Source organism: Staurois parvus, unplaced genomic scaffold, assembly GCF_062004578.1.
Source record: "Staurois parvus isolate SC_StPar_1 unplaced genomic scaffold, SC_StPar_1.0 ptg000096l, whole genome shotgun sequence".
In the NCBI taxonomy this organism is placed as follows: Eukaryota; Metazoa; Chordata; class Amphibia; order Anura; family Ranidae; genus Staurois; species Staurois parvus.
The window spans coordinates 1036207-1056663 of record NW_028317892.1 but is presented as its reverse complement, the minus strand read 5'-3'; the positions used below and the strand labels follow the sequence as shown (position 1 = coordinate 1056663).

Here is a 20457-nt window from a genome sequence, read left to right as displayed (position 1 = left end):
GTATTATACCTGAAGACAATAAAATAGCCCTCTCAGTCGAAGACAGAGAATTCATCAGAGTAATGGTCAATGGTTTCTTCATAGATGATGCCAACAGCTGGGTTTTTACCCCTTTGTGATGTAAGAGCCAAGCTTCCAAACATTCGTGAGCAGGCCTTATCCAGATTTGTCTCACTCCAGTAAACACTAAGGGACAATCCTGAGATGAACAACCATTTTGTTGCCTTGTTGAAGAAGATATTCAGCAATGATCATGCTGAGCTAGCTCCACCATTAAAAGAACTTGCTGAGTGCTGGTAACTCCCCTTCTGTGGAGTGTATCACCCATGTAAATCTAACATCCAGTATCAAGTACTGTCCCTTCTGTATGTGGATGATGGCACTCAATATACAGCTGTCAAATGACCTAGCTCTTTCCCAGCCTGTCTGCAGGGAAACGTAAGCAGAAGAATCTTCTAGTCCTCTGCTGCTGGTCACATGTTTAAAATAAAAAAACAGCCTTTGGAATACAAAGTAAAAATAAATAAATAATATCAATTGAGTTAAATTGGCATACAAATATATATTTGAAATTAAATCTTTGTTATTTTGTGAAAATAACATGGTGTGGGTAGATTTCTGCCAGTTACAGGCTGTGTCACACCCCTCCAGCCTGTGTCTTAGAATGAGAGGGAGGTGAAGCCTCCATCAATCAAGATGTAATATCCCACCCAATTTGTGTTTAGCTGGTTAGCAGGCATTCAGGAGGAGGGCGAGAGTGGGCTGTCATTTACCACTGTGTATATGCCCACATGTGTGACTCTATAATCACACGGGCTTCTCAGATGCGATAGGGAAGAAATGCTCATCATAGAAACTCACTGAAAACTGAGCATGTGCAGAGTTGCCACTAAAGCTGCAAAATCCTTAGCTAAATTGGGGATATGAACAAAGGTGGACATAAAGAGCAGCAGGATCAACCAGGTTTTTTGCAGAATACAGAAAATGAATCTCTTAATGACTAAGTATGAACAGCATGCAATACAGCATTTATTGATCATTTTTTATGATATGGGTTTAGTGACACTTTAACCAAAAACCTTGTAGGAGTACTTATGAGGTTCAGAAGAGAGCCAGTAGCCATCAAAGCTGACATTGAACAGACTGCTTTATTGTACAAGGAGACCATAGGAGCATCCTCAGGTGTCTGTGGCACTGAGACAACAACATTGTGACATACCCAATGGGGACATGGTCTTTTGGAGGGGATTGCAGGCTAGCTTCTTGCCTACTGATCATTGCCCTTGCATCTGAGGGGGCTCTATTCTTTGGTCGGTGCCTGGGAGAATATTTTGAGTAGTTTACTTCGGATTAGGTCCATGTCTCCCCAAAACACACAGAGAGAACTGGAGTACCAGGATACAGATTTGGGGTCTCTGTGCCCAAACCAGCATCGACTGCTTCAAACCCCCCCTCTTCTTCCTAGACTCAGAGATTCTAAGAAGATGTTGAAATAATCAGCTCGAAACAACCTCATGCTGGGGACTCTTGCTCTAATCTGTTTATTAAGGTGTTATGTGTTTCCTATCTTCTCACATTGTGTGCCTCCCATTGTTATTGAGTTACCTATTGTTTGTCTGGCAAATCATTCTGGAGGTGCCTACATGATAGGATCAGACTGATGCAAGGGCGGACTGACCATTTGGAAACTCGGCACTGCCCGAGGGCCCGGGGTCAGTAGGGGGCCCCATGAGATGCCCCTGGTACCTTTTTCATAGGCTTTTTTGAGGTTGGGCAAGTACACAGGGGCCCCATGATCCCCTATTGTCCGGGGCTCCCATGAGTTGTCAGTCCGCCCCTGGACTGATGTCAGCTTCACCTCGTTATCTAATTAGTGTGGGATGTTTATCCTAATGTATAATATTTGTGTTTGTTGTACCTGTGTGCACTGCTCCTATTTCTGGAGTGTATAAAAACATATATCATATATCATATAAAAACGTTCCAAAACGCCATTCCCAGTACGATATTACGTCACTTCCGGTCACGTGGGGACGTTTTTGTCCGGACGCAGCGGCCATATTGGTTTCCCTCCCTGCATGAGAGTACACCCATGATGTGAGGTGAAAAAGCGCTGTATCCAAAGTTACCATGTGATTTCTGTTTGTGCCCTATATGACGTGGTGAGAGGAGGTGGAGTGGAAGTCCTGAGGTTCCTGCCTGAGTTGCCTGGAGGAAAGGATTGCCTTTAAGGAGAGCCTTTTTGCCTTTTGGCCCTGTGTGGGTCGAGGAGGGGAGGTGAGCAGGCATTTCTGCCGTTGGAGGATTCCTTTCTTGAGCACTAGAAGTGAAGATCACAGAGTGTTTCACATTTTTTTGCATGGATTATTTGAGTTTTTTTGAAACACTGAGTTTATCTATTTATTTAAAAAAAATTTTTTTTTTTTTTTTTTTTTGATTTAAGAAGCAATTTTTTCTAATTTGTTATAGGGTTCACCACAGACATATGTATTTACTTATCGCAGTATCACTATATATCTTTTTTTGATATTCAGTTGTGTCACAAGTATCACGATTTGTCACATTTTTATGAATTAGCAGTATTATGTTAATTGGTTTTATCACTGCTATTTGGGTATATATTATGAATTGTATATTTTGGTATTTTTATCACAGATCTATTATGAGTTAATAATATATGGGTATTTATTAGAAGTGTTTATGTAATTCTTCACTTATTGAATAATTTTTTAGATAATTTGGGAGCGCTTCACTATTTTAAGACTCAGATCTTTACCCACAGATGAGGAAGTCATCAACCTACACAAAACATGCGTTCTGAGGCCTCCGACTACACAAGATTACCTCAAACAGTGCTTCTGTCATGTAAGCATTTTAGCCTACAGATCATGCCGCAGGATTTAAAGACTTAAATCTGGGAGTGGATAAACCACCTGTACAGAGAAGTCTGGGTTTATGGTAGAACCTATTAAAAGACTCTTTTGACTTTCAAGTTAACTCTACAGACAAACTATTTACCACACCTGGTGAACAGCCTGTATAATCCACTGTGGTTCATAGCTTCTATCGCCATACAAGACAAATCCTTACTAAGAAGTTATCAAAGACTATGAAGGACATGGCTACAAACTGACAATCAAAATGGGTGTCAGGGATCCGAGTATAACCAGAGATGTGTGGACTGACACAGGGAAACAGCAGGCTTCTGGAACACTGGCGTAGTCAGGCTGGAGAGGTGGAATGGTCAGGCAGGCCGTAAGGTACTAGTGACCCACAGAACAGGATTCCCCAGGACGCGGAGTCTAAGCCCCAGTCTGCCTTTTCACCAGAGCCCCTGATGGTGGGGATGGACTTGGCGCAGGACTGAGACCAGGTCGCAGCCCCTGAGTGCACCCAACTGTGGTAGAGGGGTCCGCTGAGGGTATGTACCGGGGGAAAACCTGATGTGAAGGGGCTGGCAGGTTCGGACAGTAGTGACTGGATCCGTGCGGGATGGATAAATGACAGTATGGAGTGTAGCGTAGTCAGACAAGCCGGGTCGGTAACGGTGGAAGCAGATCAGTACAAAGCAGCAGGCAAAGAGTAAACGGGTCACAAGCCAAGGTACAGCAACAGGAGGTCAAACAGCATAGGAATAGGCAGAAGAATAGTCAGGGACGAGCCAGGAGTCAGAGCAGGAGAAGTCAGCAGAGGTCAGGATCAGGCAGGGTCGGCAACAAATCAGATAGGCAGAGGAACAGGAACACAGGATACAAGGTACAGGGGCTCATGGGAAACAACACCAAGGCACTGATCACAGGCCTGGTCCTGCTTAAATACACCTCTTGCAATCAGCCTCAGGTGATGGCCTGATTGCAGGAGTGAGATTCTGGCTGCTGAGAGCACCCGCTGGCCAGCCTTGGTACTGCAGCCCACAAGGCAGGTGAGTCCCACCACCATTGGCGAGTCCATTCCTGACAATGGGAGTTATGGAAACAATTTCCACATGCCTTAGAAAGGATTCAAATATTCTGTTGCCACACTTCCATTTCCTTTCCTGCATGTCATAGAAAGGAGATTCACATCTACTCAGATGCATCCACAGAGGCCATAGCAGCTGTTGCCTACCTCAGGGTAACCAGAAACGACCTCTCCTGCGCTCTATGACCCAGAATAAGGATGGATGGATGAAACCAGAACTTGAAAAATTCGACCACCAATGCATATAGGGTTGTGCAGCTCTAAACAAGGCTGGGGAAGCCTGACCAGTACTGCAAAGTGAAAGAAGAAAGAAAGCGCACCAACGTTGCGCATTACCTCAGTAAACCATCATTTTATTAAATTCAGAATGATACTCACAAACAACGAAGTAAATCAAGCATGTAAGTCCTCAAAGGAACTTTAGAAATGTGAAGCCTGTGCGAGTCACATCGTAGGGGTAGACTCTCAGAGTACGGCTGATGCGTTTCGAAGGGCATCCCTTCTTCAGTTAGCTCTGATGAAGAAGGGATGCCCTTCAAAACGTGTCAGCCTTCACATTTCTAAAGTTCCTTTGAGGACTTACATGCTTGATTTACTTCATTGTTTGTGAGTATCATTCTGAATTTAATAAAATTATGGTTTACTGAGGTTATGCGCAAGGTTGGTGTGCTTTCTTTCTTGTTTCACTTTGCCTACATCAAGGTAACAGACGTTTGCAATCAAACCCATTTTGGGTTTTTGTTTGGCAAAGTCACATTGGCACCTAAGCCTGAGCATACAATTCCTAGGCTTGAACTTTGCAGGAATGTGCTAGATGTGGAAATAGCAGATTTCATACTGCGTAAGCTAGACGTTCAGGTACATGATGTCAAATTCTACACAAACAGAAAAGTTGTTCTGGGCTACATAGACAATCAGACACAACACTTCTATGTATATGTCAGCAATTGAGTAGAAAAGATGAGTAAATCCTCCAAGCCTGAACAATGGATCCTACAGATCTTGCCACCAGGCCAGTGTCCACAAGCGACTTTGCAAATTAATCCTCGTCAAAAGATCCAGAGTTACTGCTGATTCATGCAGAAGGACCCACAGGTCCATCCAGAAGTCAATCCAAATCTACAGGGTTGACACTTCTTCCTGAAAAAAGACCAGCAAACACAGTCAATGTTGATGGGGGAATGCTTCCCGTAGCTCTTTTCCACCACCACCACCACCGCCACTGATGTCAGCCCTATGCCCACCACTGCCACTGATGTCATCCCTATCGCCCCATCACTACTGCCTGATGGGTGGGGGGATGGGATTGTTCAGAGACAGTGGTGGTGGTGGTGGGGGATGGGATCAATGTCAGTCAATCCCCCCTTCTTATCCTTTCTCAGTGTGTCTCTACCTGCGTCTGGCTTCCTTCACGTTCCTCCAGTGATGCCTCTCTTGACATGAGGTCTACTTGCAGAGCAAGGAGAGCTCCTCCCCTTCACTCTACTGGCTGTCAGCTTTTCCTCTTTCAGTTTCTGCCACACAGTTCCTGACATGGCATCTGACTGGCAGCAATGGGTGGAGAGGATAGGCAAGAGGTCTGGTGTGGCAGTGATAGTGACTGCTCAGCCACAATGTACTATCTCCACACCGGGCAGGTGGCCCCTCCTCACAGTGGCAGCAATTGCCCCCCCCCCCCCGGCCCAATCCACCTCTGCACTGCGTTAGGCAAATTAGGCAGCCACATGCCCCTGTGAGTGTGAGGCCTTAGGCGATAGCCTAGTTTGCCTCTGATTTAAGACTCTGACCCTGGGTTTTGGCATGCTTTATGCGTGTGGCTAGAGTAGGGAAAGGTTCCCTGTCTGGCAGGGACAGTGCTAGCGATAGGAAAGATTACGGAGGAGTCGGGGAAGAGCACGGACTACATCTACTTTCACAGGAAGCTTCCATTTTGGGTTGGACCAGCCAGGCCATACTTCGTTCCTCGTGGCAGATGCCATCGGCAGCACTGAGTCTTCTTACTGCTGTTGCTACACTGCAGTCTTGTGAGTGTCCCTGGTCCGGTGAACCTCCCAGCTGAGTCTGGTTGTACTGTTGAATTACTTTTACAGTATATCACTTTTCGCAAAACGCGACTCTGTGTGCTTACTGCCCGCCACACCACGCTGGCACTATACATCCATTAAAGTATGCTATAAGCAAGTAAGAGTTTGGACATTTTGCAGGAAATGACCAGAGCGGGATCATTTTAATGAAGTTTGAGAGCTTGAACATGTATTGCTTGAATATGTACTGTGTTTGCAATATATGCGTGTAAGTGCCCCTCTTAGTAAGGCTGCTCCTCAGAGTGTTTGTTGGGTGGAGCTAGTAATCTGTTTATAAACTGTGGTGGTTGGAGCCCTGGGCAGATAGGGTATGGGAACAGGTCACTACTGACTTTAGCTGGGTGTCCGAAAATTGGCTGGTTCAGCAGGAACTGACTGACTTTTGGAGCAGGTGTACAGCTGTCCTTCAGAGAGAAGATGATCTATGGACCAGATTTGATTGAAGGGACGTGCTGGAAAACCAGCATCCAATCAGTGCTCGCAGCCAATGGCTGTGAGCACTGATTAGTGTTTTCTGGGAGGGGTGGGGAGTCCCCCTGTCAGAACACAAAGGCACAGCGGAAGAGATCACTGTACTATATTCTTTAGTTAGTACAGTGATCTCTCAGTTTTTAAGCCTGCTGGGCTAAATGTGTGTATTAGACTTTACAATATATGTAGGTTTGTGACCTGGACAGGAGAGAGCACTTCTGGGCTGGACTGGCAGGAAGCCCTGGATGGTGAGCCACAGTAGGGGGACTCACAGTGGAGACAGCAAATGGGAGAGATGTCTGGACATTCCAAGATCAAAGTAATTTGTACTGAAATAGCATGTACTGATGGCCTACAATGTGACTTTAGAGAAGTGGCTGTACTTCATGAGGATGAGATCCTCTCTAAATGCAGTAAAGAATCTCTTGAGATTGTCTGTAGATGGTCGACCTTTATTAGGGATAGGCTGGTTCACAACCACAATACACAAAGGAGAGAACAGATATCCCCCTGTAGAAAAGGCACCTTCAGATGTGGAAGCTGCTCCTAATGTCCATGGTTTCAAGAATGTACCAATGTGATGTTACCAAATAATGAAAAGGCATCGTGTGACCTGTGATACCATTTACTTAATGATGTGCACTTGCAGTAGGTTTTATGTGGGTAAAGCCATTAGACATTTCCACCAATATATACAGGACTGCAGTTATTGCACATCAAATGGAAAGATGGTAACACCAATCAGTAAACACATCAAAGTGATGTTTATGGCACTGAACATGGAGGAGACTTTGATAGGCTAGTCCTCCAACACAAGGCAATATGGATACAAAGATTGGAGGCCACAGTAAAGCCAGGCTTAAATGAAAAGTTAAGCTATAAACCATTTTGTAGTAGATTTCAGGACTTCTGATTGATTACAACCTTGCCCATCTGACATCAGCATAGAAGCTAAGGAATGATGATATTAGTGTAGATTCTGCAATATGGCTGGGGGTAGTTGAGTTTGGTGCTTGTAAGTCCACTCCAGTCAGTTAGTACAGTTTAAGGGCTGGTTGGCCCACTTTTATTAAAACAAAAAGAAAGATTATCACAACAAATGGTTTCCATCACCAATTCAAAATATGGAAGGTAAGACCTGGACACGGGGTAGAGACTTCTTCCCTCCCAAAGCTTTTCAAAGCCTCTGGACTTCAAACCCCAGAGCAAAACCTTTGGAGTAGTATGTGTTGAGGGGGCTGATGGGGGGGGGGGGAATATGCCGGTCTATGGGCAGCCTAATATAAACAGACTTGAATCCATATACATCCACCTACCTCCAAGTCCATCCAGATCTGGAAAACAAATGGAAAAGGAATGCATCCTTTTCCTTTTTTCATGGCTTTATTATTACTGATCAGAGGTAGCCTGGTGTAAATGGACACAAGTCCGTTTACATCAGGGAGTCCATAAATCCAGCACGGGTTCATTTTTGTGACATCTGCCCCATTCTGCTCTGATTCAACAGGGGACTTGCTCACTCATCCCCTGCTAAATGGAGCAGAGCTTGCCCGGAAGAAAGGACCCTTAGGTCTGTGGCGAGGCCAATGTAAACAGTTGTGCAGCTATTTACATCCTTTTACCTCTAGGCTGTCACAATTAGGTCTGAAAAAACAGAAAAAGACACAAAATGGATGTAAATAGATTCACGACTGTTTACAACTGCCTACACATACACTATATTGCCAAATGTATTGGGCCAGCCCTCCAAATCATTGGATTCAGGTGTTCCAATCACCTCCATGACCACAGGTATATAAAATCAAGCATCTAGGCATGCAGACTGCTTCTACATACATTTGTGAAAGAATGGGTCGCTCTCAGGAGCTCAGTGAATTCAAGCGTGGTATCGTGATAGGTTGCCACCTGTGCAATAAGTCCATCCTTGAAATTCCTTGCTTAGTGGTATTATAACAAGGTGAAAACAACTGGGAACAATAGCAACTCAGCCATAAAGTGTTAGGCCATGGAAAATGACAGAGCTGGGTCAGCACATGGTGAAGCGCACAGTGCGCAGAAGTCGCCAACTGTCTGTAGAGTCAATAGCTAAAGAGCTCCAAACTTCATGTGGCCTTCAGACTAGCACAACAACAGTGCGTAGAGTGCTTCATGGAATGGGTTTCCATTACCGAGCAGCTGCATCCAAGCCTTACATCACCAAGTGCAATGCAAAGCGTTGGATGCAGTGGTGTAAAGCATGCCACCACTGGACTCTAGAGCAGTGGAGACATGTTCTCTGGAGTGACCAATCACGCTTCTCCTGTCTGGCAATTTTTAGGATGTGTCTGGGTTTGGCAGTTGCCAGGAGAATGGTACTTGCCTGACTGCATTGTGCCAAGTGTAAAGTTTGGTGGAGGGGGGATTATGGTGTGGGATTATTTTTCAGGGGTTGAGCTTGGCCCCTTAGTTCCAGTGAAGGGAACTCTTAAGACGTCATCATACCAAGACATTTTGGACAATTTCATGCCCTCAACTTTGTGGGGATGGCCCCTTCCTGTTCCAACATGACTGCGCACCAGTGCACAAAGCAAGGTCCATAAAGACATGGATGAGCGAGTTTGGGGAGAAGGAACTTGACTGGCTTGCACAGAGTCCTGACCTCAACCTGATAGAACACCTTTGGGATGAATTAGAGCAGAGACTGCAAGCCAGGCCTTCTCATCCTACATCAGCCCCTGACTTCACAAATGCTCTTCTGGAAGATTGGTCAAACATTCCCATAGACACACTCCTAAACATCATGGACAGCCTTCCCAGAAGAGCTGAAGCTGTTATAGCTGCAAAGGGTGGGCCAACTCAATATTGAACCCTATGGACTAAGACTGGGATGCCATTAAAGTTCATGTGAAGGCCTCTCAATACTTTTGGCAATATAGTGTATTTATCAGGCCACCATACAGGTTACACTTTCACTATACAATCTTTGACCAATCAACTTTAGATTTACCAGAGCAATGTAATATGATCTATGCTATCCAACCAATTTGTATCCAGTACTGTATAGTTGTCTAAAGGTGTCTAAAAGCACGCTTCACTTTTTTTTTTTACCAACGTGGGATTTGATTAGATTGACTGGATCTGCAAACAACTGAATAGCCAAAACTTCCTTTTCAATCAATTTAGACTCATATTCAACTGGATTCAGGGCTTGTTCACACCAGGTGCAGTGCGGGAATGTATGCAAAATCATATGTTTTCCTGCACCACACAAAAATACGCTACCTTTTGCAAATGCATGTGGATGCCATTAATTCTTACTGCCTCTTGGGGGATCAGTAAGGAATTTGTTTCCCCTGCTGGAGCAAATTGTTTTTTTTTTGCCATCCTCTGGATAACCTATCGGTATAGGACTGTGTAAATGGAGGTGTTCTATTTTTTTTCCATCTGTGGGTTGACCTAGATGGACTTGTGTCTTTTTTCAACCAGACTAAGCATGTAACCCCAATGTATTTACCAAAGGTGCGTGCATTTGCGCTTGTCAAAACGCATGGTATGTAAAAGAAAAAGCATGCGCTTGGTGCCCGTTTAAACCAAAAACTAAGAACAAATCAATTGTGAAAAAGCAGTATCACTCAGGTATACCAAATACAAATGTTGAGTACAATGCGTTTTGGTGTGGCCCATTTTGCACGCACTTGGATCAGTTTTTCCAAACTCCTACAGCATTTCTTACTGACATAACATGGAAAATATATTGCTGAAGCACATTTCTTTACTGACAACTTGAAAAAGGACATTAAATACTAAGACAATCAATATTTAAACAGTATAACTACCAGGGAATTTTCCAAGAGACTAGGTGCAGGAATTCCCCCCTTCTGAGTCACATATGCCCAGGGGCTGACTGACAACTCATGGGGCCCACGGGCAATAGGGGATCATGGGGCCCCTGTGTCCTTGCCCAAACTCAAAAAAGCCTATGAAAAAGGTACCAGGGGCATCTCATGGGGCCCCCTACTGACCCCGGGCCCTCGGGCCCCGAGGGTCAGTCCGCCCCTGCTTATGCCCCCCACCTCTAAGCGCCATCCCTTGGTTTCACCTCCCCACCCAACTCCCAGCAATGCCCTTTTAGAGAACACAGATCTATGAATCATTTTGTGTAATTTGTATGAAATTTGGTAATGATATGAAAAAGTAAAATAGATCCCCTGCAGCAAGCAATAGATCTCCCAGCAGCCAGCATAGACTCTCCAGCTACCAGCAACAATAGACCCCTCCCTCAACAGTAGATCCCTTCCAGCAACAATTGACCCCTCAGCAAAAATAGATCCCCCATCAGCAACGTCAGACCTCCCCAGGAACAATAGACTGCCATGAAAAAATAGATTCCCTCCAATGACAATAGATCCCCCAGCAGCCAGCATCAATAGACCCTCCAGCACACCTCAGCACTCCTTGCTATTATATACATTCAGTGCTGGAGGTGCCAGAACTGCTTTCCCCTGCGTTCCCGCTGAAAAAAAGACCTGATAACCACAATATGGAAACTCTGACAATACCCATAACAATTAATTTGACTGGTTTACACTATCATAAGTCAACACAGCATGACAAATTATCAGCCCGATATTTACAGACAGCTACAGAAATCACTGATTTTTACAAACTGTCTGTAAATTTAATGACGGTTGGCAACCCTGCCTCGCATGCACCTCCTAGATTGAACAAGCCTTCAATCAAACTGGGTCGACTGGCCAGGGTGGAATAGTATCCATCATTTTGCATTGATTAGCAGCCCTGAGATACTTTTTTCATGAATATGATTGTATTACAAACGATCAGTTTCATGAGATGACGTGGTGGAAACAGAAATGCGATCGATAACTGACAATTGTATCCACTTCCCTTGTATGCGGTATATTGATCGCAAAAGGCTGCTGACTATAGATTGAGTATTCCTATTGGGAGAGATTGATTGGAATTGAAGTATGTATGGCCACTGTGTGTCGCTGATCCCTGCAGAGCAGGCAGATGACAGGTCCGTAAGTGGACATGGACACAGCCTGCTGTCCTCAATCACATGTAAACAGACTGCCTGTCTGTTTACATCTGACTGTCATCCGATGACGTGGTGGAAACAGAAATGCGACTGATAACTGACAATCGTATCCACTTCCCTTGTATGCAGTGTATTTTTTTCGCAAAAGGCTGCTGACTATAGATTGAGCATTCCTATTGGGAAGGATCGATCGGAACTGAAGTGTGTATGGCCACTGTGTGTCCACTGATCCTTGCTGAGCAGGCAGATGACAGGTCCGTAAGTGGACATGGACACAGCCTGCTGTCCTCAATAGGAAATCACATGTAAACGGACTGCCTGTCTGTTTACATCTGACTGTCATCTGATGACGTGGTGGAAACAGAAATGCAACTGATAACTGACAGTCGTATCCACTTCCCTTGTATGCAGTGTATTTATCGCAAAAGGCTGCTGACTATAGATTGAGCATTCCTATTGGGAAAGATCGATCGGAATTGAAGTGTGTATAGCCACTGTGTGTCCACTGATCTTTGCTGAGCAGGCAGGTGACAGGTCCGTAAGTGGACATGGACACAGCCCACTGTCTTCAATGGGCGATCAGATGTAAACAGACTGCCTGTTAGTTTACATTTGACTGTCATCTGATCCGCTAGACGTTTGAGGAATGGATCTGTTAATTTTTAGTGGATAGGATTGGATGTAGGCTTGTGTAAACGGACACATGTCCATTTACATCTGCCGCTCCACAGAGGGCAATAAATGGTCCGATCAGGTCCACCTGAGAAATGGACAGGCGGACCCGATTGGTCCACCTGTGTGAAAGGGGCCTAAGAAGAATGATTAACATTATAGAAAAAGGGCAACAATTTGGTGAAAAATGTAACGAAAAGGAATTGGATGCTATGTAATACAGATATATGTCTTTATATAGAATGTTTTCTAGCCATCCTCTTTCTTCAGTTCACTCCTGATGAAACTTAGCTCTGAAACGCGTTGAATATTCCCGCTGAAGAAACACTGACCTTCCTTCCCTCTCTTCTTTTTCCACAAGTCAGCAAGTTCTCTTGCAACCGCCTGTAAATGTTGATCCTTATTCCAGCTACATGTACAAAGTGTGTTGATCTAATAGGTTTTTAATCTTTTTGTAATAAAATGTGTTCATGTTTTATCTGTGTATATGTTGCCTGTAATGTCCCATAAGGCCGCTTTCACACGGGCATTCTGTGTTTTCATCAGTTCAGTCACATTTTTTCCATGAAAAAACAAATCAGTTCACATCAGTTTTTCATCAGTTTACATCAGTTTTTTATCAGTTTACATCCGTTTCGGTCCGTTTACATCTGTTTTGTCCATTTATATAATTTTTTGTCTGTTTACATCCATTTTTTGTATGTTCCGTTCTTTTTAATGGAGGAAAAATAGGTTTTTCTTCAGTTCAAAAAAATTGATGTTAACTGCTTGCCGTCTGCCCTATAGCAGAAGTACTGCTACAGGATGGCACGGGTGCACAAAATCACATATATGTATGTGATTTTGCAGTTCCTGGTAGAGGGCATGTGCGATCTGCGCACGCTCTACCTGCGCCACGGCTGTCACTCACTAGGTCCCGGCTGGTGATTACTCGCTGGCATCCGGTGATCGCTGAGTATTACCGACGGAGGTAGAGAACTGTATGTAAACAATACAGTTCTCTCCCCTGTCAGCTCCTGCACACTGCTTTGTATGGCTCTGCATAGCAGAGCCATACAAAGCAGTGTGCTTACAATGAAAGCACACACACAGCACATAATGTGAAACAGCACACAGTTAACCCTTTGATTGCCCCATATGTTAACCCCTTCCTGCCCGGTGCCATTACTACAGTGTCAGTGCTTTCTATTAGCACTGGTCACTGCATTGGTGTCACTGGGGATGTCAGGGATACCAAGTCAGTTCCCCCCAGTGTCAGAATGCCCACAGCCGTCCCGCAGTCCTGCTAAAAGTCGCTGATCGCCACCATTACTAGTAAAAAAAAAAATTCTAGTATATATACCACCATTTTGTAAATGCTATAACGTTCATGTAAACCAATTAATTTACACGTATTGGAATTTTTTTGTAGCAAAGACATGTAGCAGAATATATTTTGGCCTAAATTTATGACGAAATTTGTTTCTTTTAATAGTTTTACTGGATATGTTTAATAGCAAAAAGTCAAAAATATTGTTTTTCTCAAAACTATCAGTCTTTTTTTTTTATAGCACAAAAAATAAAAAATGCAGAGGTGATCAAATACCACCGAAAGAAAGCTCTATTCGTGGGAAAAAAAGATCGTAAATTTCATTTGGATGCAGTGTTGCATGACCGCGCAATTGTCAGTTAAAATTACACACCGCCGTATCAAAAATGGCCTGGTCATGAAGGAGGGTAAATCCTCTGGAGCAGTGGTTCTCAACCTTTCTAATGCCACGACCCCTTAATACAGTTCCTCATGTTGTGGTGACCCCCAACCATAAAATTATTTTCGTTGCTACTTCATAACTGTAATTTTGCAGTGGGAGGAATAGTGCCTCATCATTGGTGTCAGTGGGAGGAATAGTGCCCCATCACTGATGTCAATGGGAGGAATAGTGCCCCATCATTGGTATCAGTGGTAGGAATAGTGCCCCATCATTGGTGTCAGTGGTAGGAATAGTGCCCCATCATTGGTGTCAGTGGTAGGAATAGTGCCCCATCATAGGTGTCAGTGGGGGGAATAGTGCCCCATCATTGGTGTCAGTGGGAGGAATAGTGCCCCATCATTGGTATCAGTGGGAGGAATAGTGCCACGTCATTGATGTCAGTGGGAGGAATAGTGTCCCATCACTGATGTCAATGGGAGGAATAGTGCCCCATCATTGGTATCAGTGGTAGGAATAGTGCCCCCATCATTGGTGTCAGTGGTAGGAATAGTGCCCCATCATTGGTGCCAGTGGTAGGAATAGTGCCCCATCATAGGTGTCAGTGGGGGGAATAGTGCCCCATCATTGGTGTCAGTGGGAAAAATAGTGCCCCATCATTGGTGTCAGTGGGAGGAATAGTGCCCCATCATTGGTGTCAGTGGGAGGAATAGTGCCCCATCGTTGGTGTCAGTGGGGGGAGGAATAGTGCCCCATCGTTGGTGTCAATGGGAGGAATAGTGCCCCATCATTGGTGTCAGTGGGGGGAATAGTGCCCCATCATTGGTGTCAGTGGGGGGAATAGTGCCCCATCATTGGTGTCAGTGGGGGGAATAGTGCCCCATCATTGGTGTCAGTGGGGGGAATAGTGCCCCATTATTGGTGTCAGTGGGAGGAATAGTGCCCCATCACTGGTGTCAGTGGGAGGAATAGTGTCCCATCACTGGTGTCAGTGGGAGGAAAAGTGCCCCATCACTGGTGTCAGTGGGAGGAATAGTGCCCCATCACTGGTGTCAGTGGGAGGAATAGTGCCCCATCATTGGTGTCAGTGGGGGGAATACGGCCCCATTATTGGTGTCAGTGGGAGGAATAGTGCCCCATCATTGGTGTCAGTGGGAGGAATAGTGCCCCATCATTGGTATCAGTGGGAGGAATAGTGCCCCCATCATTGGTGTCAGTGGGAGGAATAGTGCCCCATCGTTGGCATCAGGGGGAGCAATAGTGCCCCAACATTGGTGTCAGTGGGAGGAATAGTGCCCCATCGTTGGTATCAGAGGGAAGTATAGTGCCCCATCGTTGGTGTCAGTGGGAGGAATAGTGCCCCATCGTTGGTGTCAGTGGGAGGAATAGTGCCCCATCGTTGGTGTCAGTGGGAGGAATAGTGCCCCATCGTTGGTGTCAGTGGGAGGAATAGTGCCCCATCGTTGGTGTCAGTGGGAGGAATAGTGCCCCATCGTTGGTGTCAGTGGGAGGAATAGTGCCCCATCATTGGTGTCAGTGGGGGGAGGAATAGTGCCCCATCGTTGGTGTCAGTGGGGGGAGGAATAGTGCCCCATCGTTGGTGTCAATGGGAGGAATAGTGCCCCATCATAGGTGTCAGTGGGGGGAATAGTGCCCCATCATTGGTGTCAGTGGGGGGAATAGTGCCCCATCATTGGTGTCAGTGGGGGGAATAGTGCCCCATCATTGGTGTCAGTGGGGGGAATAGTGCCCCATCATTGGTGTCAGTGGGGGGAATAGTGCCCCATCATTGGTGTCAGTGGGGGGAATAGTGTCCCATCATTGGTGTCAGTGGGGGGAATAGTGCCCCATCATTGGTGTCAGTGGGGGGAATAGTGCCCCATCATTGGTGTCAGTGGGAGGAATAGTGCCCCATCACTGGTGTCAGTGGGAGGAATAGTGTCCCATCACTGGTGTCAGTGGGAGGAAAAGTGCCCCATCATTGGTGTCAGTGGGAGGAATAGTGCCCCATCACTGGTGTCAGTGGGAGGAATAGTGCCCCATCATTGGTGTCAGTGGGGGGAATACGGCCCCATTATTGGTGTCAGTGGGAGGAATAGTGCCCCATCATTGGTGTCAGTGGGAGGAATAGTGCCCCCATCATTGGTGTCAGTGGGAGGAATAGTGCCCCATCGTTGGCATCAGGGGGAGCAATAGTGCCCCATCATTGGTGTCAGTGGGAGGAATAGTGCCCCATCGTTGGCATCAGGGGGAGCAATAGTGCCCCATCATTGGTGTCAGTGGGAGGAATAGTGCCCCATCGTTGGTATCAGAGGGAAGTATAGTGCCCCATCGTTGGTGTCAGTGGGAGGAATAGTGCCCCATCGTTGGTGTCAGTGGGAGGAATAGTGCCCCATCGTTGGTGTTAGTGGGAGGAATAGTGCCCCATCGTTGGTGTCAGTGGGGGGAGGAATAGTGCCCCATCATTGGTAATAGTGACACCAATGATTGGGCACTATTCCTCCCACTGACACCAATGATACTTACCTTGCTGACCCCTGCTCCAGCCTGGGCTCGCTCGCTCCCTCCCTCTCCCATGGTACAAACACTTACCGGTCAGATGGCTTCCTTCTCCGGCCGCTTTCCTCCTCTTCACTCGCTCGTGCTTCGCGGTGCCGTTCGGCTCCTCCTTTCCAAGCTCCACCTCCTCGCCGGTGATTGGCCGCCTGTGTGCCTCTCTTGAGCTACAGTTCCGGCGGCCAATCACCGACGAGGAAGGATTGATCCCGGGGCTGTGTCCAGATGACAGGGACGGCATGTCATCCCGCCCACACCTGCAGACGGATCAAGGAGCGGTGTCTCGGTTCCTAAGGCCATCGGAAATATGTGTTTTCCGATGGTCTTAGGCGACCCCTGGGAAAGTGTCGTTCGACCCCCAGGTTGAGAACCGCTGCTCTGGAGGGTAAGTTGTTAAGTAAATGGTATCACAGGTCACACGATGCCTTTTCATTATTTGGTAACATCACATTGGTACATTCTGGAAACCATGGACATTAGGAGCAGCTTCCACTTCTGAAGGTGCCTTTACTACAGGGGGATATCTGTTCTCTCCTTTGTGTATTGTGGTTGTGAACCAGCCTATCCCTAATAGAGGTTGACCATCTACAAACAATCTCAAGAGATTCTTTAGTGGCCTGGTCAGGTAGGGGGTTAAATCCTCTGGAGAGCAAGTGGCAGATGCGGACATCAATGGATGTAAACAGATGATCATCCGTTTACATCCGCCAGTCCATAGAAATATATGGGTGTTTGTTTTTCATCCATAAACGGACAGATGAAAAACGGACCTACGGAGCACCCGCGTGAAAGGGGCCTAAGGCTGGCCATACATGGGTCTATTTTCAAACGATTTTTTGAAAATTGGACCTAAGAATAATGGGCTGATTTTCACTCTGTTAATGGGGCAATGGCATCGGACGATTTTCCTGGTTCCTTCCCATTTCGTTTATCGGGCATGCTGGAAAATTTGTGAAAAACAACCGATTTTCGAAATCATTGGTGGCACCATCGGATTACAGAACGAACGATGTTTTAAATTTTTGATCAAAAAATCATTTGGAATTCGACCCATGTATGGCATGCTTTACTTAGGCTGGCCATACATGGGTCAATTTTCCAATGATTTTTCATTTGAAAATCGGACCTAAGAATAATGGGCCGATTTTCGCTCTGTTAATGGGGCAATGGCATTGGATGGTTTTCCTAGTTCCTTCACATTTCGTTTATTGGGCATGCTGGAAAATTCGTGAAAAATGACCAATTTTAGAAATCATTGGTGGCACCGTTGGAATACAGAATGGATGATGTTTTCGATTTTCGTTCAAAAAATCGTTCGGGATTTGACCCATGTATGGCCTGCTTTACTTAGGCCGGCTATACATCGGTTGATTTTCGAACGATTTTTCATTTGAAAATTGGACCTAAGAATAATCGGCTGATTTTTGTTCAGTTAGTGGAGCAATGGGACCGGCAGATTTTCGTGGTACCTCCCCATTTTGTTTATCGGGCATGCTGGAAAATTCATGAAAAACGACCGATTATAGAAATCATTGGTGGCACCGTCGGATTACAGAACGAGCAATGTTTTCAATCGAAAAATAGTTCGGAATTCGACCCATGTATTTACTTAGGCCGGCCATACATGGGTGGATTTCTGAACGATTTTTCGTGCTTTAGGTGTGGAAAAATGCTTGCTCCAGGGGCGGACTGACAACTCATGGGGCCCCCGGGCAATAGGAGATCATGGGACCCCTGTGTTCTCGCCCACACCCAAAAACACCTATGAAAAAGCCAATGAAAGGTACCAGGGGCATCTCATGGGGCCCCCTACTGACCCCAAGCCCTCGGGCAATGCCCGAGTGTTCAAATGGTCAGTCCACCCCTGGCTTGGTCTATACCTTTCGGGATGTTTGCAACTAGGCAGTGAAACCTGTAATGAGCTCATTTACACTAAACATTATAGAGAAAAGTCTGCAGATAAGATACATTGCAATAACTGGATAATACAATGTATGCACAGTGGCTAAATGGTTAACACTTCCGCCTGGCAGTACTAGGGTCGTTGGTTTGAATCCCAACCATGGCACCATGCCTGGAGTTTGCATGTTCTCCCTGTGCCTGCGTGGGTTTCCTCCGGGTACTCCGGTTTCCTCCCACCCTCCAAAGACATGCTGGTAGGTGAATTGGCTCCTGTCTAAATTGACCCTAGTATGTGTATGTATGTAAGTGACCTTATACAGGCCATAGACGATTTATCGGCTGAATTTTCGTCTGAAAGAATAATTGGCCAATATTCGCACCGTTATTGGGGCAATGTCATCGGCTGATTTTCGCAGTTCCTCATTTCTTTTATTGGTCATGCTGGAAAATGTACGAAAAACGCATGATTTTCGTAATCATTGGTGGCAACAGAATGACCGATTTTTCATTTTTCGGCCGAAAATTCGACCGATAAAAGAACCGTCTATGGCCTGCATCAGATTGCACACCCCTTGAGGGTTAGGGACTGATGTGAATGTACAATATATATGTAAAGCGCTGCGTAAATTGATGGCTCTATATAAGTACCTGAAATGAATAAATAACTCCAAAATCCCCAATGTGATGAGTGTTCAGCATTTTGTAGAAGGTGAAACCTCTGGGCAGAATCCAGAGTTGCATTTCATCCCTTCTCAGCAGATCCAATGACAGTTGTCTCCTGGTCAGTGCTGAGCCTTAGAGAACAGTTACTTGAAGGATCTGACATCACGTGGCTTCTGTCAACTCCCCCCTCCCCGCTCTCACTCTCCTCTGCCAGTCATTGGCTGCCGGACATTCCTTCCCTGATGGCCCCGCCCCTCCATTCAAACGTGCTCTGAATATATCAGGCTGCTGCTCTCTTTCCCCAAGCAGACTCTGCCTGTACCCAGGACTGGCTGTACCAATCAGATGCCCACATCATGCCAGGCTAGCCTTGCCTGCTCACATTTCCTCTCCAGATCTGATTGCCATCTGCATACAGAACAGGCAGCAGCAGCCTCTCCTCCCTGCTAGAACCTGCCCTGCTACACTGGATTCTTCCAATCACAGGGAAAGAGATTCATTGCACCAGCTGCCCCCTCCTCCCTTATCCTCCAGCAAGAGAGAGAAGACTGGGGGCTCAGAGCCTCTCCCTCCCCTGTCCATCATCACCCCCTTGTCTGTGTCCCCTTTATTTCTAGGAGCCATCCCTGCCCTCTTCATCAGACCCACAGAGATAGCCCTTTCTACAAGGGGGTCCTCAGCAGGCAGCTTTGATGTTTCTACAAATTCCCTCTACTAAATGGATGGCTAGGCTATTTATGGATGTGTTCTTTAGCTTGCATCCTTGCTGTTTATTAATGTGCCAAGCTGGTTTGGAGCAGATCTGGTAAAAAAAAAAACGAAACGCGGTGTCGCTTGGGTCTGAATTCAACCGGAGAACAAAGTCATCCATTGTGACTGTGCCCATCATGGAGCAAGAGCATAAAATACAGAACATCCAGGTCCCTTCCTCCTTGGGGTACGTGGACCTTCTCATCAAAAGTGGGGAACAGTTCCTTGGGGCGCTGAAAGAATGTAAAGACTGTGGCCTGACATCTTCCTGGAATACATTACAAGCACATGCCAAATTCACCTGGATGGAGATGCTGTGCGTGGTCCTGTGTGCTCTGGCATGGACAGGTCTCCGAAGAGCGACTACCAAATGGATCTTCCAGGTCAGTAACACCACCGTAAAGAGGTAATAAACCCAAAACATCAACGTCATGTATTGCAGCTTATTTATTCTTCTTAGATTTAGTGGCTGCATTCGTTTTCATTTTTGTAGGCTTTTTTCCTTTTATTTTAATCTGCTGATCTGTTCGTTAGGTCTATTATTTTTTGAATTCCTTTAACAGGGCAAGCTGTCCAAAGTGGCAGCTAGAAGGTAATATATTACAGTTTATTTATTCTTAGATGTACTGGCTGCATTCATTTTCTTTTTTAGGCTTTTTTCCTTTTATTTTAA

At 45.8% G+C, this 20457-nt stretch overlaps 1 protein-coding gene across 1 annotated transcript in view; it reads left to right on the top strand.

Annotated features, from left to right (window-relative positions):
• Positions 1-19324: 19324 nt before the first annotated feature.
• Positions 19325-20457, top strand: part of CERS1 (ceramide synthase 1) — a 91008-nt gene continuing 89875 nt past the window's right edge. The window contains exon 1 of the mRNA XM_089670793.1: positions 19325-20167. Coding sequence (XP_089526919.1) covers positions 19922-20167 — 246 coding nt within the window. The 5' untranslated portion in view covers positions 19325-19921. The remainder of the gene's footprint in view (positions 20168-20457) is intronic.